This window comes from Lissotriton helveticus, chromosome 5_1 (genome assembly GCF_964261635.1).
Source record: "Lissotriton helveticus chromosome 5_1, aLisHel1.1, whole genome shotgun sequence".
Classification (NCBI taxonomy): domain Eukaryota; kingdom Metazoa; phylum Chordata; class Amphibia; order Caudata; family Salamandridae; genus Lissotriton; species Lissotriton helveticus.
The window spans coordinates 1,224,357,760-1,224,383,864 of record NC_136065.1 but is presented as its reverse complement, the minus strand read 5'-3'; the positions used below and the strand labels follow the sequence as shown (position 1 = coordinate 1,224,383,864).

General features: G+C 43.4%; 1 protein-coding gene across 1 annotated transcript in view; it reads right to left on the bottom strand.

Moving 5' to 3' along the window:
* The window catches only part of TACC2 (transforming acidic coiled-coil containing protein 2), a 393,192-nt gene that overhangs the window by 82,231 nt on the left and 284,856 nt on the right, over positions 1-26,105 (bottom strand). Inside the window, exons 10-11 of the mRNA XM_078643946.1 lie at positions 7,657-7,814; positions 501-1,836 (exon numbers count right to left, since the gene is read on the bottom strand). Of these exons, the coding sequence (XP_078500072.1) occupies positions 501-1,836; positions 7,657-7,814 (1,494 nt within the window). The remainder of the gene's footprint in view (positions 1-500; positions 1,837-7,656; positions 7,815-26,105) is intronic.

Here is a 26,105-nt window from a genome sequence, read left to right as displayed (position 1 = left end):
GGGACAAAATAAAAGGGAGGACACCAAATCCACAAAATAAAAAACTGGCTACTCAGGGCAGGGGAACACACTCGTATACCCGGGGACAATCCAGTCACAACAGGTTTGAAGGCACTCTGGCGCCACATTAGCACCTAATACCTAAAAGATGTCATCAGAGCTAATTCAGTGACTGTTACTTCTTTGAAGACCTCATTCTCTCTCGCTCGCTTTTAAATTGGTTCAGTCTTTCCACAGACTTTTCTCCATTTTTGTGAGCTTCGAAAAACTCTGGAATTTTCTAGAAATTCACCTTAAAAATGCTTCATTATCAATCTCAAAAGTAGTAGTAAAACCAGAACAATAAGGAAACATTAGTCAATTAACAATGGCCACAGAGCTCCTAGTAACCCCCCTGGTGTCACTGGTTAAACTAACAGTCAGACCTGAAACTGATAATTAGTTAGTATCATTCCCCCTTTGCTCTTCTCCCATGGTACATTCCTTGTACCGTTACTTACGTCTTCAGGGGTGTCTTCTTCTTCTTGGCTGGTTTACTCAGGGCTTCTCCATCACCCCCGGAGCCGCTGTTTGTACTGGCTGGGATCTCAAAGGCAGCTGGCGCTCTAGCCGGTGAGCTAGAAAGCTTTGCGGATGCCTTTATGGGACTCCCCATGTCCTCCGGGCTGTCCGCCCTCATCTCATAGGCAGCCGGCGCCACAGTCTTGGAAGGGTCCTGCATTTTCCCACTGGAGGAGAAAGGGTTAAAATTAGGGTCATCCCACTTGTCAAAGTCAAAAGTGTACGACCCCTTGGCAATGGGTACATCGTCTGGGTCTTGGAGAGCCTTCACTGGTGAGCTGTCTGGCTTGTCTAACACTTTTTTTGCTTTTGGTTTTCTCAGGGGCATTCTGGCGCCAGGTTTCTTCCCCAGTTTTTTGGGAGGGGGCCGGGCGGGCTGCCCTTCGCCACCCTCCAGATCCTCAGAATAATCGAACTCCAGCCTGATGGATTGAGCGCGGACCGCAGGGACCTCCTCCCCTCCAGGGTCTGGAGGGGTCACTTCCAGGGCCTCGGGCTCTGGGACAGGAGACCAGGTCTTCCTGGCAGCTGGGGGGGAGTTCTGCACCTTGCCCACGTTGGTACTTGTGGGCTCTGCAGCTGCAAAGAGACTTGGGTCAAGGGGGGAAGAGTTGAGAGACCGCACCTTGGGCTCCTTGTCAGTCTCAGGAATAAGAGGAGGTGTGGGGGGGTGGTCTGTCTCTGGTGCTAGAGCGCTCACAGGGGGCACCTCAGTTTCCTGGCTGGAGTGAACCAGCTCTTCTGCTCCCTGGTTGAAGGGGGAGGCAGATTTCTGCTCCCCAGCCTCTGGCCCGCCCTCTTGAGGCTCTTTATCCACCACGGTTTCAGTGGATTTTTTAGCTCCTGACTTTTTCTTCAATGAAGCGGGCCGTGGTTTCTTGACGCGCTTTAGGGTGCTGGAGGCACTGGCGGTACCCAAAATGTCTCCAAGCTCGCCGAAGCCCAGGGAGGAGGATCCGTCAAAGTCACTTGCCTGCAGGCTGAGGGAGCGCGCAAGGGTGGATCTCGGAGGCGGAACAGAGTCGGTGGACTTCCGGCGGGCCCGGACCTTGGGTTGTCGTGGGGCAGACCCCGCTTCAGAGGGGAAGCTCGGAAACGGATCGACCACTTCGATGCTGGCAAAGTCCAGGTTGTAGGTGCCGCTGCTGGCTATGGGCTTGTCCTCGTCGAAAGTGGAGGAGAAGGAGCGAGAAGGGGGGCGGAAGGGGCTCTCATCCACGGAGTCGGCCTGGGACACATCTGTGTGTGAGACAGTATCGGAGGTGGAGCCCAAACCTGCATGGAGATAAGCAGAGAAACAAATTAGAGTGAGTAACATCAAGATTACACAGACAAACAGCACAGCAGACCCCCATCCCTCCAGGACATCAGTTGGACACACAGTATGTCCCGAGGTGCAATGTCTAGGAAAGGCTGTTGACTAGAAGAGGGCCTAGTATGAGGTTTTCACTCATGGGTGTAAGAAAGTTGAAAAGGCCGCACTTCTGAGCATCTATAATAGAGTACACACAAGGAAAAGGTTCAGAACGGTTCAGACATTTTAATGTTGGAGCTCTGTTTACATTAGAGTGGCAGAGGGCCAATAATGACCGGTAAAGACCTTCTGCTACAATATTCATTTGCTTGCTTCCCTTGCCACAAATGAGAGGAGGAAACAGGAAGAGATATTATTACACATTCGTCCAGGCCCCGGCAGAACTAGGAGTCAATGGTTGAAATTCCCAATCTTATTCACTTGAGGGCGCTACTGCACTAGAAATGTACCAGAAGCTTTCCTACCAGACACTGAAGGACTTAAGCATTGTATATCGTGGCTGCAGACCCACATCACAGCAATACCAGCCATCAGCACTATCGACGTGCACAAAAAACCTCACACAATAAAGCACCACCCAACGCAACACCATTGTCCAGCACGATATAGCCCATAACGACCAGCTCACAGATTCTTCATCGCACAGCATCGCCACCACAACACGGTCACCTCATTGCACTACCGCCCCACATCAGAACTACTTAATAATAAGACCTATAAGTTTGCTGTAGGACTACCCAGGCAGCGATATAATCCCACAAAATGATCACTCCACACCACTGTCACCGTCAGAAGCAACACCCAACAACTGTACGCTCTTCCACTTCACTGTATGCCGCTCCGCAATACACTATTCCACTGTACGCAACTATACTCCATGCCACTCAACTCTACACTATGACTCTATGCCACCACTCCACTCTACCCCACTCTGCGCAACTCCACTGTACCCCACTCCATTCTACCCTGCTATACTCTACCCTATTCCACTGTACGATACTCCATTCTACGCCACTGTACTGTACGCTATTCCACTGTACGTCACTAAACTGTGCGCCAGTAACAGTCAACGTTATTGCACTCTACACCAGTCCAAGCTATTCCACTGTATGCCACTCCACTGTATGTCACTCCACTGTATGTCACTCCACGCTACTCCACTGTGCGCCACTCCACTTTATCTGTTATCACTGTACTGTTGTGAAATTTGCGGTACTTTTGTGAATTTTTGCGGTTCTTAGTGATGACAAGTCATTAGGTGATTTAGTAATGACTACCTTTACAAAAGTTAAAAAGCAGCTATGTTGCTTTTAGGTACAGTTTGATTGTGTTCTGCGTAACGCCTTCAGATTTACGTACGTGTCAGGTTTGGTATTTTCCTCTTCCTATTACCACTTTAGGAAAGTGGTAATTAGTAGGGAAAAATATTTATATGTTTCTCTATTTTTTTTAAAAATATGTAAAGAGTGCCGGGGTCCCAAAAATAAATAAACAAAAATAAATATGCTGAAAAATTAAAAGTACACTATATTTTACAAATAAAGTGCACTAATATAGTAAACTAAAGTGTCTTTTCTATTTTCAACATATTTAAATATCAACAAAAAAATTCTATGGAGCAGTGGGGTAATACCTACAAATTACTGTGATACTTAAAATAAATGGGCATTTCTTCCTAGACTGCTATAAAAATATATAGAAAATTATAAATACATTTCTCTACCAATTACCACTTTAAATAAGTGGTAATAGGTAGTGAACAACAATAAAACCTACTTCTTACGTAGATCTAAGACCCTGGCCCAAAATGCAGCGCAACACAGACCGCATAACGCAGCAAAACTGTGATAAAAACGGCATTGCTGTATATTTCTGCAATATTACATCTACATCCATTCACACACTTTCACGCTAGGTCTATTTTAATTAACACACTCCACTCTATGCCACTACACTCTACAGCACTCCACTCCCCTCCCCTCCCCTTTACTCCACACAGTTATACTCTACACCACTCCATTCTATGACACTCAAGTTTATGACACAGCACTGTACGCCCCTCCACTCTATGCTAATCTACTTTAGGCAACTCCAGTCTACATCACTACACTCTCCACTATTCTACTCTATACCAAGCCACTGCAAACCACTTCAGTCTACTCCACTGCACACCACTGCACTGTACGCCGCAGTACTATACACCACTCCACAACAATGCAGTGAATGCTATTACACTGTAGAACACTGCATTCTACACCCCTCCAGTCTACGTCACTCCACTCTGCACTACTCTACTGTACGAGACTACACTTTACTCTACTCCACTACATGCCACTCTCCTCTGTCACTACACTGTATGCCACTAAACTCAACATTTGTCCATCGACCACCACTCCACTGTACGCTACTACACTATATGTCGCTTCTCTCTATGCTATTCTGCTGTCCGCCACTACAGTCTATGCCACTCCACTGTACACCCCTCCACTGTACGCCCCTCCACTGTACGTTATTACACTCTTTGACCCTCTACTCTACGCTACTCTATGCTATTCAACTTTATGTCACTCCACCCTATGCCACTCGGCTGTACGCCAATCCACTGTATGCAATTCCAATCTATGCCACTTCAGTGTATGCAAATCCACTGTATGCTCTTCCAATGTATGCTAGTCTACAGTACACTCTCCACTGTATGCTACTCCACTCCATGCAATTCCACTGTACATTAACTATAACTCACTCCTTCTCCGTGCACTGCTAATACCCTTTTCTATTATATCACTTATACCATTTAAAATAATAATACTTACAATAATAGTTATGACATTGCAAATGACATCTTTTGTAAAAATACAGTGCATGGTAGCGAGTTATAGTTAAACTAGTGTGGCTACTGAGTTGAATACACTGGGCATGAAGGTGCGCAAGTTATAATAATTTGAAGGTGTTGTTCAAATTACAATTTAAAGGTAGAAGTATAATTTTTTTAATTTACATTTTTGTGTAGTTGATATAATTTGAAGGTGTTGTTCAAATTATAATTTAAAGGTAGAAGTATAATTTTAGAAATTTACATTTTTGTGTAGTTGAAGTTTTGTTTGTAGATAAAGAATAAATAAATATATATTAATTTAAATTCAGTGCGTACATTATAAATTGAAGGCATAAGTAATGTAACAATTGTTTATGTTTGTTTATTTTCAGTTTGGTTTGTTTAGAAAGAATAAATAAAGTTTTCCTAACTATAAATAAGGTTTCACCTTTTTTTGTTCATTGAACACACACACACACACACATATACACACACACACTTGTATTGTGATCTAATGTATGCAGGGGCACTATAACTATGCGGCAGGGGAGCACCAAATTATGCTGCAAGAAATGCCAAATTGTACAGCATAATGCAGCACATTTTTGATAGTATTACTTCAATATTTTGTAATTTTTTAAAATGATAATACTGTCTGGGCAAAGACTTCACATCATTAATACCAATTTAACAACCAAATATAAATGAGCAACTGAAAGAGGACCAGTTAATCGAGGTTGACGGTCTTCCAACAAAAGCGAAGACACATCAACATGTTTTAGTAACTTTTGATCGGTTTGGACTAGAAAATATTTTTTTGTTAAAATTTGCAGATTCAGGCATATAGCTAGCTTCCCCCTTATCCATATACCAGGCCTTATCACTTTACCGCCACCTTCCAGCAGTGGCCCTCTTCATATACCCCACCCTCACCAGCTTACCTGATTGACAGACCATCTCTTCCAACTACTCTAAAGACACAACTTCATTTTCAAATGCTCATGTCTTTGAGAACTGTGGACAACACTCATTGTAATTTACTCTGACCGCACAGTGAGTGGATAAAAAAAACACCCACATGCTCCTAGATAGACCCCGGCCACTTAACAAATGAAGGGCATTGGGCCATTCTATCTTATTATCCAATCACCAGGGAACACAGGACAGTTTGGATGTAACCAGGTAGAAAGTGACTAAAGCAAGGAAACTGATGAGCATTCATATTAATAAAGGTGAGTTTCCAGCAACAACCAGATCATGTCCTGCAACGTCACTCCTTACAGAATTCCTGAACTCCGCTGGCCATTGCTATTTGAAACAAAGACACTTCACAGCAACCCTGGGCTTGGAGATGTGGTCACTGGATCAGAGACACACCTACATTTCGACAAGGTGACAAATGAAGCGCACACAGAAACAGATAACATGCAACACTGGAATGGAGAGATGTCTCGACTGGAAAGACGTCAACATAAGGCAGAGAGACATCAGTTGACAGGAAGCCATTGACAATACACTGGGACAAGGAGGTTTGCACTCGGGGATGACGCGTTTCAGAACACATAGCACTAACAAGGCCCACACATATAGTGATGCTGAACAGGGACAGCATCAACACAGGCGGGGGGATACTATAGCCTTATAGCCCGCCGTAGAGGGCTATACCGGCTATTAAAGGCCTTCTCCAGCGTTAAAGGCCCCGAGCTGAAGGCGAGGGCCTTTAACAAGGGAGAGGGACTTTAATAGCCGGTATAGCCCAACTACGAAGGGCTATAAGGCTATTAGAACATTCTGCCACTAGAGGGCAGAATGTTCTAACAAAAAAGAACAAAGCCTTATGGGAGCGTGAGGGGATTGGAATCCCCTCAGGGTCCTTGAAGCCTTTGTTCACAGCCAGAGCTGTGAACAAAGAAAAATTGGAATGTTGGAGCTCCAGGCTTAAACCAGCCATTATAAGCCCGGAGCACTCCACTGTTTTCAATGGAGCTCCCAGCATTCCAATGTTCTAATCGGGGATAGAAGCAGAAGTATAACTTGACTGGAACAAGGGCCCACCGCGGAAGCAAATCATACTAGGAAAAGGATACATTGGACTGGGGAAGGAAGACATTTATATTGAGCGAGCGAGGTAACGCTCCTGAATCAGGAAAGAGAATACACTAACACTGAGGCAAAGAAGGACAGACACTGAGGCTAAGAGACTTAAAACTGTCAAGAAAATATGATAATCTGGGTTGGAAACAAGAACATCCGGATGGGGAAACATGGACACAGACTCTAGGAGGAAGAGATGCAGACAACAAGATCTAGAAACTTAGATGAGCGCAGTGTCTCAGAGAGAGATAGACAACAGGACAGAAACAGACAGAAACCGGGGCTAGGAAGACTGACAGAAACTACATGTGAAACATCTAGACATCCACTTAGGACAGGAAGACACGGACTCAGACAGGGACCCAGAGAGACACCAACAAGAGCACTGGGAAAGAGGAACACTGACTTGCTGACTGGGACTAGGGAGACACTTCCATGCGCCCTGGAACTGACAGGCACTGAAAGGCACACCGAGACTGAATGACACCCAAGACTCCTTTAACACACAAGACTCTCGGTGAAAGGTCTTAACTCTTGCCCCTTCATGCAGAGCCACATCTGCAGACATCTGTCTGCACCTGCACCAACCAGTTTCCATAGCCTTGTACATGTCAAGGGTTGTACTAAACAGCACTTCCAGTTGTGGCTGCTCCTCTTAACACACACGTTGTTGTTTTCACCTTGTGCACATTCGAGACTCCTCACCTCTCACACACACGGAGGACGCTACTTCCTGTCCATACAGAAAGTCGGTCCTCCAAATACATGCAATAAACTGTTTCCCTCCCTTCCTCCCTTCCTTCCACACTCACATAGCACGCACACCCCTCCTTCCCTCTCGGTCGGCCCCAACCCCATCTCCCACCTGTACCTGTGTCCTCCGAGAGCAGTTGGATCCTGGGGGTGATTGTAACTGTCTCCTCTTCTGGCTCCACCTGGGGTAAGGGCGGTGATGGTGGAGGCGGTGGGAGGGCTTTCACCGGGGTGGTGGATTCTGGGGTTTCGAAAGCTTCTTCAGAGTCTGAACTCCTAAGCAAACATAATAAGAAATGTATTAATACTAATAATTATAAATATAATTCAAGTAATAATAATGTAAACAGCGACAATATAAAATTAGAAACTCCTATAATTAAAAACTCTAATTATAAAAATAGCAATGCAGTGCTCTGGTAATAAGTCGTGGGGGATGGAGTTCAATTGACTTCTGATTGACCAAGACATCAGCCGAAGAAAGAGCAATCCTATAGCAGCGGAACAATACCGTAACAACATCACAAGTTATACACACAAAGCAGATTAAGTGCAATGTAGGTGAGAGTTGGTATATTTAATAGAGTACACAGGCAGCCACAGACAATCTGCAGCATTTACCTGCCCACATTTAATGTAATGATTGCTCTACCCAGACCTTCGACATGTTATAATTGCTCTATTACACCACATCTGTGATGTGTGGCTGTTTATGGATGTCTGGACATGTTGTACAACTCTTGAATGCACCTCTAGGAGGGTTGGGAAAAGCACCATTCTGCCTTTTCTTATGTAACACAACAGGAGTAAACCACAAAAACAGACATATACAACTTTATAAATAAATAAATACTAAGGTCATTTGACAAGGTTGGAGAAAAATTCATTCACTGTAATGAATAGGGAAATAGCTAAATATTTAAGCAAGGTTTCAGTCCTAACAAATAACAGGCTTCGAAACAAAAACATGCAGTATAATTTGTAAAGGGATCTCTTCTGAGGTGAATTTACAGAATAGGTGCCTAAATCAGTTTTTTTTAATTAACTTTTTGCTGATTTGAAAACGCTTGCTTCCACTAGTTATACCAGTACCTGTCTATACTAAGAGGTTTTAAAAACAGCAATTATCTTATCTGTCTCTCTCGTGCACCTAACCGCCTATCGGCCCCTGATACCTGCTGTCCCCCTTACAATTATTTTACACATTCTTTCAAGAGGGTGAGGACCCTTTACTACATGGACTAGAGTCAATGGACCCCAGGGTGACTTTACAAAGGGAAACCTTTAGTTCCGCTTAAGATTACCCTGGGAGTCATTAGAGCTTATGGAACAGAGGCTTCTGCTGAGTCAGAGTTCCTAGGGAGACTGGAGGTAGGGGGTTATATGTGTGAGTGTATTTCACAGCCCATCCATTTTCCCATCAGATTTACAAAGCGTGCTTATTATAAGGGACGCTTGTTTTTTTTCCCCTTTACTTTTTGTCACATTGCATTGTTTGGCCTGAGAAGCTGCTTTAATGCCCTTCTCTAAAAAGGACACTGTATTTGCTTTGAGTGCCAGCAGCTGCTGTGGAAACTAATCACCCAGTCAGTTTACAAGAGACGGGATTTGAAGGATCCTGGCCTACCACTGGAAAGCATAGGTGAGTACAAGTACCACCCTCTAGATTACCATTGAGTTACAATTGAGGGCTTCCCTCATGCAGTCATGACAACCTAAAAACTCGAATGGCTTTGCCAGTGCTGGTCTGCTGCCAGCAATTGTGATTTTGTGTACTTCCAAATGGCTGCCACGTTGCATGTAGACGTGATGTACCCGTTATCTTGAAAGTATTGAGAATAACAAAATGGCATCTCAAAAGCTCTCCAAGCCAAAAGCTGCAGGATGCCGTATTTGAAATCTAGAAAGTATTATTTAAAGATAGAAGCTCAGCGCCATTGGCTTTGTCAACGCGGGTGCAATTTTACAAGCAGCAGCAATGGTCTGAGGCATGTGGGTGACGGGACGGGAGAAAGAAATAGGCAGGCGAGAGCAACATTAAGTCGTAATAGTGCTCAGTATCAGTGACGAAGGGAGGGAAGTGAAACAGAGGCAGTGGGGGGCAGCAGAATGAGTGGGGGAGGATATAAGGGTGACTGGAGAGGTGAGTTAGCGAGACAGATGAGGGAGAAAGCAAGTGAGAGGTACAGCAAACAATAATATGGCGGTCAGCTAACAAATAAGAATCGGAAATAGACAAAACAGCTATCCAATAATGAGCAAGGTGCATACCCAAAGCCCACTCTGAGTATAAGTTAGAGTATTGGGTACAATGCTGTTTAGCTAAAGTTGCCTCTAGCCATACCATAAAAAGTGACTCTGGGCTATTGTAAGGTGTTACCTATTTTAGAAGAAAAAGGTTTCCTTTTACAAAAGACCCCTGTAGAATAGAGTGATACATTAGTATATATTCTTTTGGGTCACCTACTTAATATTAAAAGTATGTACTAAATGAAGTTACCACACATAAAGAAACACTAAAATGCAATTTAAATAATTAAATAAAAAAACTGTGTCAACTCAAGAGAAGGAAATAAAAGAATTACAAGATTGAAGCAGCTGCTTCAGGAATTTCATGCCATGGCCTCCACATTTGTTTCAGCCTGCGCCTTTTTGTGTCTCGTTGTCACTCTGTCGAGCTACACCTGCAAACGGTGTATATTGTGTGGTTTAATAGCTTTTATGCAAGTACACAATTCGTCCGATGTCCTTTATATCTATTTTTAAGCATTTTTCAGTGTATTTGTAGTTTGGGCTCGTTTAAGGGTTTGTTTCATGAGGCAGTGAGCTTCTTTTGGATTTTAGACATGGCAACACTACTTCCTGTCACAAAGACTCCTTCCTAAATGATTGATCGGCGGCACAGAGACATTTCGAAATATGTAAATACCCTTTCCCTGTCCCTGTCCCGGAGTGAAGGAAACAGGGACCGGTCCTCACAGTAAAGAGCTATTTTCCTTCTTCCTGCACAGACACTCAGTATCTTCATTGAATCTACTCCATCGCATAATGATGCGAGCAGCAGGATTCCTCACTTTTTTGCAGGGCCAATAACTGCTACTGCAACAGACAATTCCTAAAAGTAAACAACACCCGGTAGGGCTTACACAAAAACAAGATGGTGATTAAAAAGATTAATTAGGACTAAAATATGCACGTCTTCCAAATTTCCACTGATCAATCCACCACTCTTCAAATGACAACCCTGCAATAATGGCTGGAAATGATTCCCGCACGCACTCAGACCAGTATGCGGCCCACACCATGAGCTATATGGAGCTGCAAACCATCCCTGTATATACCAGTAATACTCTAACACACACACACACACTTATACTGAGATGCACAGCATATCACAAGTGCCGGAGACCCTTAACATTTTCATCAAGACCCGGAAGAAGGAAATAACAGACTAAATTAATTACAAAATTCTGATATTTGGGCACTCAACATTCCTAGGCGTTTTTCCATCTAAGCTTCTAATGTCCATATAGATGGGTCTCGGAGCTACTCATAAATCAACTCTATCCAAATGATGGCTATCACTTTCTCCCGCTTCAGGATCCATACTGATAGTCTCAACACCTTCACCACAACCTCATCCTTCTTCAAGCATTCACTTTTAGGTGTACATCCTCCTGTGTGAGATACAGGAGGATGTACACCTAAAAGTGAATGCTTGACATCACTTACTTGGACTCTAAGCCATATTTCTCCATTTCACTTTGCTCAACTTGACTGAATTTCCAAATCATTCCTCTACATGTCTTGGCCCTGAATGTGTTACTATTATAATTCTGTTCAAAATCCTCACCATACACCCTGCCTGCAGGATCTCCTTTCCCTTTTGAAAGAGCTTTAGGTCTGGATGTATATATTTTTGCGCTGATTTTTTGCCCTCCTCTCAATCTTTATGTCTCCATTTTTGTTCCCATTTGTCCCATCAACACATCCCACTCAGACAATATTTGAAGGCCACCAATTGAACTCTAGAAATTTCAATGGTCTTATCCCTGTGGTGGCATGGATATGGAAACAATTTTGGCCAGTCTCATAAACCAGCACTAGTCTCATGTTTTAAATCTACAGGATTTTCTTCACTATTTCATTGGCATATTTGACCGGTCCTTTACCTTAGGTATGGTACAAGGTAGACCTTATGCACATTATATAATGATTTTCAGAAAATCTTCCATAAGTTATGCTAGAAGCTCCTATGGGGCAAGATAAAGTGTCTGGTATGTCATGTTATTGGGGATGAAGGCAGCCATTGCAGGTTTCAAAAACTGTCGCAGTCGCCCTGAATCATGTGGGACCAGGCTTGAAATGAAAGGTTCAGTTGTGGCCACCAGTTCCTCTGTAGCCATCTCAGCAGCCATCTTGAATTGTCGTAGAGCGATATTGGCTGGGTGTGACCCCACTATAAATTGCAGACACACACACACAGTTAAAACCACTAATTAGCTCAGTTTCCAGTGAGGAAGCAGCAATAAAGAGCAGGCGTGATCCTTCCCAAAAGAACAATGCAACGATTATCTCCGAGGCAAACAGAAAGTTGTAGACTCCCCTCTGGGCCAGTTCTGGATCTCCTGGCAAGCAAGGAACCTAGAGTTAGAGTCATGTTAGAACGGCTTTGACTTCATTTGATATTTTAATCTGCAATTCTGTAAACCCTGTGGATGACGTTATTGAAAGCCAATTTTGGGGCTCAAGTATGTAGCAGAAAGACATCAGCAGCTTTTTAAAAAATGTTGGTGAAAGGCTTAAAATAAACTTGAAAGACTTGTTATCTAATGAGTATGAATACCAAGACAGTAAGTCCCACTCCCAAGTCTGAGGTGACTGAAATCACAGAGGGACCGATTTGATTACAATGCCTGTAAAACAAGGAGCTACTCAAGTAGGCTGTGAATGTGAACAGCCTATTAAGAATTCTTAAGAAGAAAAGCCCCTTTGTGAGTTCGATTATGGTATCCTGGAGAGAAGCATAGAGTCACGGAAGGTTCGTTCATGAGAAGGGCCTTTCTTGAATGTTTAATTGCAGCGGTCTTTCTCCTTGTTCTCAGAATTCTTCAACCTTATACCATCATCACCGTTCAGGAGAATTTACCCGAGAGAGTGGCAACTCCACCCAGGGTCAACGCACTGCAGTACGGGGGTAGGGATATTCTAATTGGTCATCATAGAGCATAGGAGATCAGCTGGTTGTTCCTTCTCCAACCCAGTCACACAAGCCATAGCATGGTCTTCCATTTTTTTCTCTCATGGATCCTGCTCTAAGTTGCAGACGGCATATGGTACAACTGTGCTCCCGCATAAGCATCCGACTTTTACACATTAAGGAAAAAAACGGAATACCACGGACTGTGAAACCCTTGTATATAAAATCCCTGTTGCAAAAATTCAATCACCCATTTATGCGGTAGGGGATAGTATAAAACTGTCATTCTGTCCACTTAATGCAATAACCTATCAGTACCACAGCACACTGCATGTTTTTGGCCATGACACTCAAAGGACCAATAAAAATCTATGCCTAAACATTGAGATGGGCTTTTCATAAACGCTGCTGTTGTCATAGGAACAGTGCCAGTCTTAAATGCCTATTCTTCATGCAACCAGAGATGCATGTATGTGCATTCACATCCATCTCCTGGTCTACTTGTAGCCTCAAAAACATATCTCTGAGTTAACTAACTTGTTCTCATCACCATGCCACCTTCAACTGACAACTCATATCCATTGCTGTAAAACAGTCTATAATGTGCCGCCTAAAATACTTTCCCTGAGAAATCACTGAGAGTGCACTCCATGACTTTTTAATAATACACGTCAAAAATCTCTATTCTTTTTATGGCCCTTTTAGTTTGCCAGACCTGCCGAATTACACAGCACCACCGTGTGTCAAGCAATACCAGTTCCTTTCACAGTCACTCGGCGAGGAGCCGATATCACACGGTAGCGGACAAAGTGAGGTGGAAACCCCTGTAGATATACTTCGAGTCACAATGTCTTGAGAAGCAGCACAGCTGATGTTCATGGGGGGTTTGCAATCACCCCAGGACATCAGTGGCAGCCTTTATAGCCTCCTTCTTTTTTTTTTTTTTTTTTTTAGAGTGGGGGGCTTACAGTGAGTGGCTGACAGTGACTCCTCCCACTGGCCATAGCCCCTCCTAGCACTTTCATTGCTGTGGGGGCTATAGGTTCTAGTCCTGCCCACTCCCCAGGCTTTGCCCCTCCTACCGTCGCCTTCACACGGTGAGATTTTGTTCACGGTTGGCAGGTCTGCTTTCCAAGCATATACCAACCACAACACCATCAGATCACTCTCATATTCCACAGCATCACACAGGTGGTCACAAGATACAATCAGCAGAACAGGTTCCTCTCCCTGGCCCATATTCTGCTCTAAATAGATACTCATTCCGTTCAGCTGCCAGACTAGAACCCCTTAGCAATACACCACTTTCACCAACACTCACAGCGGATAAACTTGATTGAGTGACTGTAAACAACGCGTTTTCTCGGAGTAATGCTCAGTCACTTTCATTAGAAATATGTTACACTTTTCATACATCTCTCATAAGCCCAATATCCTTCATAATCAGCGTCCTCAGCGATTCTACCAAAAAGTATATAATCTGTTCTTTCTTCTAGGGACAGGGTTGCTCTTTAATTGCAAATACGAGGAGGTCTATATATAAAAACTAACTTGTATTACTCTTCCGGGTTCAAGCGTTATCAGCGTCATATTCATTCAGACATTTGACATGGATTCTGTATAAATAAGATCTTGGAAAGCCTGTACTCTCGTTTTAACTCTGAATTAAGATTGGATTTACTTTTGGAAACTGCCGCAGCAGAACTCCTATCAAATAGCAACATTTAATAACTTCATCACCAGAGATAAATTTGTCAGGGGCCAGAATCGTTCTGTAAGCCTATATGGATGTATATATAAAAGCTACATTTAAGGAACAGAAATACCTGACATTTACAGAAGTGTGCTGCCCCATATTCACGAGGACACGTAAAACTACCCGGCGTGGTTGTTCGTGTCCTTGTAAATACGGCCCCTTTTCATGCAGCACTTTGCGTGAAAGGGGCGTTCCATGGGTGTTGCTCTGGGTGTTCCCACACAACATCCATGGAACCAGATACATTCCAAGATTTATGAGAAATCGTAAACCTGGGAATGCCTCAGAATGCTACACCTCACCAGGGGAGGCGTATGGAGGCGCAATGAGGAATAATGTTTTTATTTCTTCTCGTTTTTTCTGTTTCTATGTGTGCTGCATTATGCAGCACCCATTGAGAGGAAAACACCTCTCATGATTGTTTTTGTGTAGGAAGGTGTCCCTTCCTGCACAAAAACAATCTACCCACAACACAGGCACCCTTGCACTCATCGGCGCATGGCAGCCAATGGAGCGCCAGCACAGGGGGGGAGTACAGGGATCCATCATATCATTGTAGATATCATGCATCCCTGTGATTTGAAAGTGACTCAGTGGGGTGCAGCCAAATGGCTTGGAGTGCCGCGCTGAGTCACTTTCTTGTAAATTTGGCCTGTCGTATGCAAGTTTTGCACTAGCACACCTTATTTATGGTTTTTTTAAATTTGGTTTCTTCTTTTGATAACACTTCCTTGCATTCCTCTAATGAACTATTCACATGTTGCTCATCTTCAAAGAAAACATATGGCTTCCATGCAGGATCCAACTTCTACTTCCAAAGCATTTACATTTAAAAATCTCTCCCGTTCCCCATGGTCACTACATACATTTGTCCAAAAAAAGCCTATGAGGACTATAGGACCTACTTTAATACAGCCCTGATATGTGCCTGATCTGCAGAGTACATAGATACGTACAAAATGGAGGTTTTTTTACCAATAAAAAATTGGAGGATGGCTGGAACTGGATTTCATGAAATGCTGTCTAGCAACAAATATCGACAAGCCTCTCCTGAACTTGAATTCAATTCAATTCAGCTGATTTATATAGCCCCTGGCTACCCAGCAATGGGCCTCCCCGTGCTTTCAACAACTACTGGAGTGAGGGTAATTAATAAGGAAAAGGGTACGTTTTTAGTTTCTTTCTAAAACTCATAAAATGATCTTCCGTTCTCAGGTTGATCGGCAGAGAGTTCTAGAGTTTGGGTTCCAGAAAAGCAAAGGAGCGACCTCTACTTCTAGCTCTCAGGAATCTGGGAACAGCAAGAAGCTCAAGATGGCTAGACCTGAGAGCCCTATTGGTCCAGTGGGAGGTGATCAGCTGGTGGAGAATACAAGGACCCAATTTGACTTTTGCCCTATGTGTGATGCATAGTGCCTTAAATCGCACTCTGCATCTTATAGGGAGCCAGTGTAGATTTTTGAGTGCTGTGTGGGCTGACACTGTTTTAGGGATACCTAACAGAATTCGAGCAGCATCGTTTTGGATATTGCCAAGTTTGTTAATAACTGACTGAGGGCTGCCTAAGTATGGTGAGATGCTGTAATCAAGGCGCGAAAGAATCAGTCCTTGGATCACAATTCTCCATGACTGCATCGATACACATTTCAGAGTTTTCCTTAACGCTCACAGAAGACCTAAACAGCTGCCAGCCATCCTCTTCACTTGGAATAGGGAATTGGGTTTGCAATGTGTGTCTTGCTTTCTGATGTCTCAGTGATGCAGCACAAAGATGGCCATGTTTAACCAGCAATTCACAAATTCTTTAGCATTCCCAATTCCTGAAAAATCAAGTCCCTGGTGCACATTATTCCGCTTGTTGTTAGTGTGCACAATTCTACGCAACCAGCACACGGAACACATGCTACAATAGATCATTAAGATGCTGCTTAGCTGTAGATGGGAGAATTCCCCCTTGAAGTTCCGGTTGCCGAGCAGTAATTTTATACAGCTAGAACCAATGGATATTTCCTGTCCGTTTTCCCTTGTGCTCATAATTGATGGGGACAGGGACACTGCATTGTTGAACAAAATGTTTGCAGTTCAATTCAAAATCAGGCCTTCTTTGACATTTACGAGAGAAAACTGGACCCTCCGCGCAGAGGTGATCGATTACGCAGTAACTAATCATTACTCTAACAAATTAACTTTATATGATGAAAATGGAAAAGTTCAATACTGTTTCAATAGTAGTTGGTAAGAACAACAGGCGTATTCAATGTTTAAAGACTGCATTCCATGATTACTTGACCATCAGTATGTGGCCCTTGAAGAAGGCTGCACAGGGTGGTTCGTGCAAGAGTTCCATTACTGGAATAAGTAGAGATTTTGTAGAGGGCGGTTTACTGCGAAGAACTGCTTACAAGTCAATCCCCGTTCAGGGGCAAGTCAGTGTGACTGAAGGTAAAGCTCTAGGTTTTCGAGCCCAGATGAGGGGTGTTGGCAGATAAGGGGAGGTGGCTAAGGAGGCAGGGTGCAGTTAGACAGCTTCTTAAATACTTTATGCACTATTTTGCAATTGATCATTATCCTTTGCGGCTTTCTGCTCAACGAGACAGTCGGACCCGGACTATTACATTTCTTTGGCCATATTAAAACCAGCAGACTTGTCTTTCTTTGGAAAATGTTTCCAAGGTGTTTGAACAAGGGCCAACATAAGTCAGATTAGAGGTCAGTGTCTTGTCGCCACTTGGAGCAGGGTAGGGAGATACCAGAAATCTGTACATTTATGATGTGTCCATTTATAGGTAATTTCCTTGGTTGGGCTAGTTTCGCAAGGATCGCTTCCAGAAAACGAACTGAAGGAAGTGAACGCCATTTGATTGCACTGCAGGGCCTGCTTTACAGTTCTTCATGAAAGGACTTGATGGTCAGCAAGGAGAACTTTGACCTGTGAACTGTTTTTCATTCGCTACTTCAAGCATTCTAGTTGGAGGCGATCAACAGTTCAGTAATTACAAGTTTGTAATAACAGAAGTTTTGCAGTGGATGGCTGAAACTGATTGAGTACATGGCAAGGTTCATGTCCGAAACATCTCAGCTGAGTGATAATGTCACTCTAATTGGATTTGGAGCCCAGGATATGATATTTCATGTAGGTTTGAAGAGCACACAACCATCCGGAAGGGTATCCGTATGATGAGCAGGTGCAAGTCTATGCAAACCTAGGGCCTCGTGGCACTACTCAAAAAGTCAGGTCTTCAGCTTCTTGTGTAATTGAAGAAGTCAAGAGGAGGTTCTTAAGTGTAGTAGACGGCAATTTCATGCATTAGGAGTGACGTAGGAGAAAGCTTGACTGAGAAATATGGTTTCCCATACTTACGGTATGGGCACAATTAGTTGTCCTAATGTGGGGAGGTGTCTGGACGGTTTGTGAAAGCAGATGCAACTGTTACAGTATGATGGCCAGAGTTGTGTAGTTCCTTGAAAGTGGGGATGAGGAGTTTGAACTGGGTTTGTTTGCAGATGGGGAGATAGTGTATCCCATCGGGTGTGATGTGAGTGTGACGTGGTAGGTTGAGTGATTTTGGCTGCCTGTAGAGTTTGGGTTCATCTATTGCAAACCATTCTGCTTCCGATGACCTCACAGCACTACTACACGTTATGTTTTGAGGTTTTATTTAATGCAGCATTTGCCAGTTATGAAGCTGCTTAGAGCTTTATGTGCCAGACCTGGGTCTGCAGTTGTAGGTTTTCCTCAATTGAGGGTTTCCATGAAGAGGTTGTTTGTTTTTCCCCGCACCAATGTCAGAGATGTGGTTTTGATGGTGAGGATTATCACGGACAGTGGTGGTTTGCGGGTCAAGGAGTCTTGCGACCTACCAATTTAACCCATCTGTATAGGATATCTGTCATGAAGTTGCTCTTGTGGTGATTTGGGTCAATGGCTTTCCATACAATCCAAGATGGCCTCTTTAGGGGGGCAAGAGGATTGGGAGCCTTTTATATGAACTAAGTGGGTGCATGCGAGTGTAGTCCTTGTAGAGTGTTTATTCTGGCCTGTCTCTTTTCTGGGTGTTTTGTGCCTGCCCTAAGACCTGCTGGCTTCATGTATGTGATCGCATAAGCCTGACGGTTTTGTATCTAGTGCGCTCGTATCCCAGTCAATGCGGAGAAATAGGAAATAGTGTAGCCATATCTACTTATCCACTACAATTTCATAATATATGTCTTTACTGGTCTGACTGAGGATGTGGATTGCCAAAGCTTAGTTTTTTGCAAAACTGATTTTAATTTGAGACCTTATTTATGACTTTGCTACTGAAAGAACTAATAAATGTAGGGATTTTTTTCCAGCTGTGTAATTGAGCTGGTTATTAAAGGCTCTGTGTTCCAGACAGCGTCCATCTTTCGAACATATGCCTTTCATTCACTTGAAGGGGTTAGGTTAGAAGACCCTTTCTGGGAAACATGGTGCTTTTTGCAGCAAAAAATGTTTTGTGTTGACAGAGAACAAAGTGAACCAGGCACACAATAGCATATTTTACTGTTGCTCTCTTCTATATTACAAAAATGTAAAGCCACCCCGTTTAAAGAAGGGTGGGGAATACCAGAAGTTTTTCGCGTGTCAGAAAGTACTAATACTGGTGGCATCCGGAATTCCACAGTATTTGGAGTGATACAGTCCGTAGGCCGTTAGAAATTGGAAATTACGAGGGAGATCTGTGTTACTGGCAGAATAGCTGGACTACTGAAACGTAACCTCAAGATTTAGAGTTTTGGCACAGAGAAAAAGTAAGTGTTTCTCATACACGCTGTTGCTATTGCTAGCATCAAAAATCTTGGTTCCATCATATTTCGCTGAAAATATTTGTAGTTTATTAACAGAATATATCAAATATATCAAGTCCTAGATTATGCCTTAGAAAAAAATCAGTTGCAGTTTGTACTCATAAAATATTGCACATCGTGAGATGATAGCAAGTATAGCCCTACGACAAAGAAATGGTGCGATTCTATAATTTATAAATTAACGTATTTATTTATTCCGTGTTTTATATAGTGCTTCACATTTACATAGCCTTCAACTTTCATCTTTGTCGCACCATCACGAGGTAGCATAGCACATTAAATGCTAAATTTTGTTTCTGCCTTCTTGACATCAACCAAAATGATTTCAAAATGACACCTATAATAACTTAGATGTTGCTGCTTAAGAGACTCCCCTTTAAACACAACAATACGTCCGATGTGGTGTTACTTTATCCTCGAAAACGCAGAGAGGCTGTAAAACACATCAGCTGTATTTGTTGAGATTTCATGATCAAGAAGAACTTATTATTATGATCAACCATGTATCTGTTGTATGTCCATCATTGCTATCATGTCAAGATGTAGAATGTCTTAAGTGAACAAACAGCAATTCATCTTATGCAAGAGGCAACATTAGACGTTATATTTTTGATTAAATCGGTTAATTATTTCAGAGAAAATCACTGAATTTGAGATTTTAGTGCTATCAACACTACTCTGCATGAATAAAGTGAGCGCTGGGCAGAGGCCAGATTGTAGATTAGCTCATTTTTGGCTCAAGAGTCCAAGGTGATCTTGAGGCGAACCACGCTAAGCATTTACTTGAGCCACGCTTCGGCCTTCAGTGGCTTACCCGTCTCAGATCTATAGACCGATATTGCTACAGGCATGGGGCAAGTTATCAATCCATAGACAAACATTATCAGGGGCACCAGATACAAGACAGGGAAATCTGCCAGTGACTGAGAGACATGGCCGGCTGACAGGTTAGTAATACCAGTGGTGGGAGGTGAGAGTACCGATATTGCCAGACACACTGGACTTGCAGTAGGGCAAGGTAATACAGAACACCATAACATGTGGCATGATGTGTGATGGTATGTGCAAGAAACACAGGTATAGTTGTATCAAAATACAACCATTAGCAAGAAGGCCATGCGTAGGAGAAGAAATTGTGGCGGTAACAGTGGCCGAGGCACAGGATTCAGTAGACTGACAAGTGAAACCCCTTCAAGGATCATGACCACTGCGGGTGAAAGCAGTAATACCCCATGCACAGCTCCTGGGCCAGGGGCACTGGTAATCTCTTATGCACACCCTTGGTGTGTGGGACAGAGGGGAGAGCCTCATTCCCACATCCTTGGGGTGTAACATAAATAAGACCCCAGTATGCATCTCTGGGTGTGTATAAAATGGGTGTAATCTGCAGGCAGCGAGATACCGTTGATAAAGCCATGTACGCCTCCCGAGATGTGTGGGTCCGGTGAGAGCCCTGTGCACACCTCCTAGGTGGGTGACACTGGTATAACCCATAGACATCTCCTGGGGTGTTTGACATCAGTAATGGCTATAATTATCTCCACACAGAGGAAGTAAATGGGATCAGAAGTGCCAAGAACTTACTGATCCCTAATATACAAAGAAAATCACACAATGTATGTTTGGCTACGCCCACTATAGCACACAATCTGTGAAAGAGGCGGAGGTCACAGAGTATTTGACATCATGATCCACGCCTAAACCATTACTGCCAAACAGATGTGTAACATGGAAAGGACACATTGAGCTTTGTCTGTAATATACTCTTGTCATTGTATTGTGATTTTAATGAAATGAAAATTAATTTGTGATTGCTTTCTCTGGTAGTTGTGAATTTTGTTGATGTAACAACGGGATACCTTATGACTATTAGATACAGGGCTTTTATTTGTTTTATTATTGTAACATGTAATTTTTTTAACTAAATAAATCGGTTTATATTTTTGCTAATTAAATGTCTAATGATTCTTTGGGGTAGATATATGGCAGAGTTCTCGTTAACACGGATGTGGTCTGTGAATAAATCCATATCTGTGTGTCAAATCTTTATTTCGGCCACTGGCCATCAAAGATATACAATAAAACATACACAAATCACAATAAAATCTTCATACATAATCAGTCAGTACATACTTATTCCATGTAAAACCTTAAAATTGAATACTAATAAAATTTCCATTTATAACTATGGGCCTTTACATTAAGAGGGAGCCTGGGTCTTCAGAATACGGGTGCGAGTGTGCCACACATTGATGAGAAATTTTGTTATTGCAAACACAGTTAGGGTTGAAACGTCCGTTTTTAGGTTTGTTGACCGAGAGGCAAGATGGCCGCCGACGGACCGTAGGAGGCAGCAGCTCCTATCCACTCTCCCGAGTGAATTCAGAAAGTCTCGAAGAATGGAGTGAGTTTGGGGAATAACTGCGACACCCAGCTTTTTTTGCGGAGAGTAGCGGAAGAAAGGACTGAACAGTAGTGCAAAGGGATAAAAAAACTGAGATCCAGCGTACGGCATAGCAAGGTGCAACAGTATGATTATGACCCTTACGAGCTGGGCTAATTCTGCAAAGTGGTCCGCACTACAAGCACTTGCAAATTTGGAGAAGGAACCTCGGGCTCTCTGGCAGTTGTTAGGGGCATCGATAGAAGAAGTGCTCCAATGAGTCAAGGGCGCGTGGCAAGTAAGGAGGCGGTATATGGCTTCTAAGACAGTGAGAGCGGCCAAGGATATGGGCAGGTCAGAGGAAGAGGACCCGCTGACTAGCGACACGGAGAATGCATCGGTAAACCTAAGAGCGAAGACAAGACACAGAGCCCAGCTAAGAAGGGAGGCTGCCAAGGTACGCGAGGAATTGAAAGTATCGGCTGCAGAGAGGAGAAAACAGGAGAGAGATACGGAAAAAAAGAAAAAGAAAGACGGCAAAAAAGGGTTTTACCAGGAGTATTGATGCAGGCTCCGAGACATCAAAGGAAGCCTCTCTCCGACAGCAGACACTGTTTCAATCTTTTCCGGGGCTGAGAGCCGAGGGCGCTTTGGACGTATCCGGTGTTATCGGTCTGAGTGCCTGTGATGAACTGGACGGGGTTACAGAGTTGCTCCCAGCTGGGAGGCTTATAGAAGAGGCTGACCATTCAGAACTCGGGATGAAGTTAACGGGGAGTACGGAGCTCCCTGAAGGAGCCGCCCGGAGTCAGGCGGAAGAGCGGGATGACGCGCCGGAGAGTATACACCCTGAGCAACGAGGCATAAACGAAAACAGCGCAAGCAGCGCAAAGGAAAGTCCTGAGGAGAGCGGGCTGGTAGTAGTGCTTGTGGAGGGGCATTCGGGGAGAGATCACTCTGGTTTGGAAGACGAGGCTGTGCAGCCAGGCGCGGCTATGGAGCACCAAATTAGTGCCAGCGGAGGAGCGGGCGAAAAAGATGAAATAACTACTGGAGAGGTTGTAGATTCCGTATCTCTCCGACTGGCTGAATCGGGTAAGGAGCAAGTGGGGGGTCCCTGTTTTACTGGGAGAGCTGTTGAACTTCTTGAAGTCCTGGTACAGTGTGACAGTAACGAGGGTGCTGCGCCAATGATTTGTTTAGACTCAGCAAGAGAAAACCCCTCAGACATCCCAACGCAGAAAAATGATGAAGGTTGTAATGTCACCAGTAATACTTTAGAGGATATATTAGATGGCTCCCAAAGAGATAATGGGGGGATAGATAAACAACATGCACCCACTTGCCCCCTCCCAGCGGACTCCCTCCCGGTGCCCACTGGTTCACCGAGCGATGATTGTTTCTTCACTGGTAATGACGATGATAAGGAAGAAATTGACTCTGAGGAACCGGAGGAGACGGTTTCCAATCGCAATTTATCTACCGATATAGAAGATACACCAACAACAACGGGAAGTGACTCCGAGACTTCGCAAACAGATACTTCAGAATCAGAGACTGAGTCAAACCCAGAATATAACACTATACTTAAACGAAATTTGGTATTTAAGTTAAGTAGAAAAAAGGGAGCAAAAGGAGCTAAGGGCAGGACTTGTAGAAGAACAAAGAAAAGAGGGAGTGTAATTCAGTCTGTGGTGGCGAAAAAACTGGATTGGGACTATGTAGCCGCTCCACAGATGTATCAAGATGGCGCAGTTGGAGGCCTTGACCGGCCAAGTAAATCACAAAGTCAGGCACGGGCGTCCTCACAAACACAGGAAAATAGTAATGCAGCAAATTTTGAACTCTTGTTCTCAACTTTAAAACAAATTCAGGGAGAGGCCCGCCAGGAGAGTCAAAGAGCTAAGCAGGCGAACAAAAAAATACAAGGGTCCCTCCGTAAGGTTAATGAATTGTACACAGAAATGGCTGATCGCTTGGCCGAAGTTGAGGAGAGGACTGGCAAAGTCGAGGACGAAATGGTAAAGTTGGAGAAGTACAGGGAAGAGCAAGAAAAAACATCATCTGACGTCTTGTGGAAACTCGAAGACTTTGAAAATAGACAGAGACGCAATAATATAAGAATTTTGGGCGTTGAAGAGGAGAAGGAAGGGACGGACATACATGTTTTTGTTGTTGAATTGTTGAAGGGGGCCTTCCCAGAGCTTGATAAATGGGATTGGGACAAAGAGGTGCAGCGCGCGCATAGGTTTCCCCTAGCACAAAAGAAAAATACAAATCCGAAAGCAAGGGCTATTTTAGTATATATTGGAATTTTTTTGCTCAGAGAGGAAATAATTAAAAAGGCAAAACCTATGTCTAAGCGCTCATATAAGCATATAACATTTTTCACCCGCCCAGATTTTTGCCACACAACTGTGGAAAGAAGGTGGCGGATGAGGCAACTAATAACGCCCTTCCAGAATTTGGGATGTGAAGTATACTTAATGTTTCCCTGCCGACTTAAAGTTGGTCACAATGGCCAATTTAGGGTTTTCTTCTCAGAAGTAGTAGCGCAGGAGTATCTGAATTATTTAAAAGAGGCGAAAACACAAAGAGATGGGAAGACACAAAATGAGAGAGCATTAGCCATAAGACAAACCGAGAATAAGACACAAAAAAAGAAAAAATGAAATGAAATAGAAATGAAATAGAAAGAGAATAAAGCATTAGGGGTGGAGCAGTACAGGTAAATGTAAATAGTATTAGCGATACAGATTGTATAAAATGACACTAACACTTCGGGAGGGTGGGAACGGAGAGGCCCTCTGGGGGAGGATCGGCCGTCAGACAGAGGTCAACATTGACCTCTTTGCCAGTAGGGAGGGGGGTGGGAGTGGGAGGGATGGGGCCTAGGGGAGGGGGAGGGGAAGGAGGGACAGGGCACGACAAGACAGAAAAAGGCAGAACTGTTGATGGAAGCAAGGACGGGAGTGGGAGGAAAAGGAGAAGGAGATAAAATGGGATATAAGATAAGAGATATGAGGTTGAAAAGAAGATATAGAGCGGTAAAGCATGAATATGAGTATGAGTACAAATATAGTTGGGCACATAATAGATATACAAAGAAACATTTATGGGAACGAGGTACGTGACGTGGAATGTTTGTGGGCTAAATGAGGCTCAAAAAAGACTTACGGTATCATTGTTACTTAGGCAAATGAATGTAGATTTTATTTTTATTCAAGAAACGCATGTTATGAGTACACAAGAATTTTTTTTAAAACAAATGGGCTTTCAGGTATTGGTTGCGTCGCAGCAAAATGTTAAAAAAAGAGGAGTTGCTATATTATCTAGAGATAAAAACATACGTTTGAGAAAAAAGGCGCACGATCAATGGGGAAGATGGGCAATGGTTGAATGCATGATTGATGGGGAGTGGACGACGCTGATAAGCGTATATGGGTCAACCGAGGATGACCCGGAGATTTTCCAATTTCTAGATGTGGAATTAGCCACTTGGGCTCCGAGAATTATAATGGCAGGAGACTTGAATATTAATGGTGCTGATGGATTAGGCTTAGGATCATTTGGTAAATATTGTGGCAGAAAAAAACGAATGTGCCGTGCTCTACAAGAATTGGCTGCTAATAATGTCTTATCTGATGTCTGGGGGAAAAGAATGCCAGGGAATAAGGGCTACACATACTATTCTGCCCCACATAAAATATGCGTGAGACTGGATTATTTCTTTGTCTCAATTGAAATATTAACAGAATCCAGGATAGATAGACTCCCGCGAATTCTAAGTGATCACAATCCCCTAATCCTTACAGTGAGAAAATCAAAGAATATTAAACAGCAAAAGCAGTGGACTTTTGAAAGGTCATTATTATTGGAAGAAAAATACGTAGAGCACATGAACTTGTGGATTAAAGAATTCTTTGAGAACAATAGGGATAGCACTTCTGTGGGGGTGGTTTGGGATGCATTCAAGTCGGGGGTACGGGGAGAGACTCTGAGTTTTAGTTCCTATAAGAGAAAACAAGAACAAAGGAAAAATGTGGAAATAGCTGAGGCAGTACTTAAAGCTGAGGAGGAATTAGAGGAATGCATTCGGAATGGAACCCTGGTAGAAAATGTGTACTTGAAATTATTAAAAGTAAAGGGTGAAGCTGAGGGAGATATTGCGAGAAGGGCTGCAAAACTTTATATTAGTAAAAGAGAAAAATGCCACGAGTTTAGTGAAGCAGTGGGAAGAACTTTAGCGGTACGAACAAGACAACAAGAGGCGCTAGGCACTGTAAGGGAGATTAAGGATTCCTCTGGTAGGATACATACAGAGACCGAGAAAATAAGGGAAGTTTTCAGATCTTTTTATGAAGAGCTATACGAGGAACCGATTAGGAGAGATCCCGG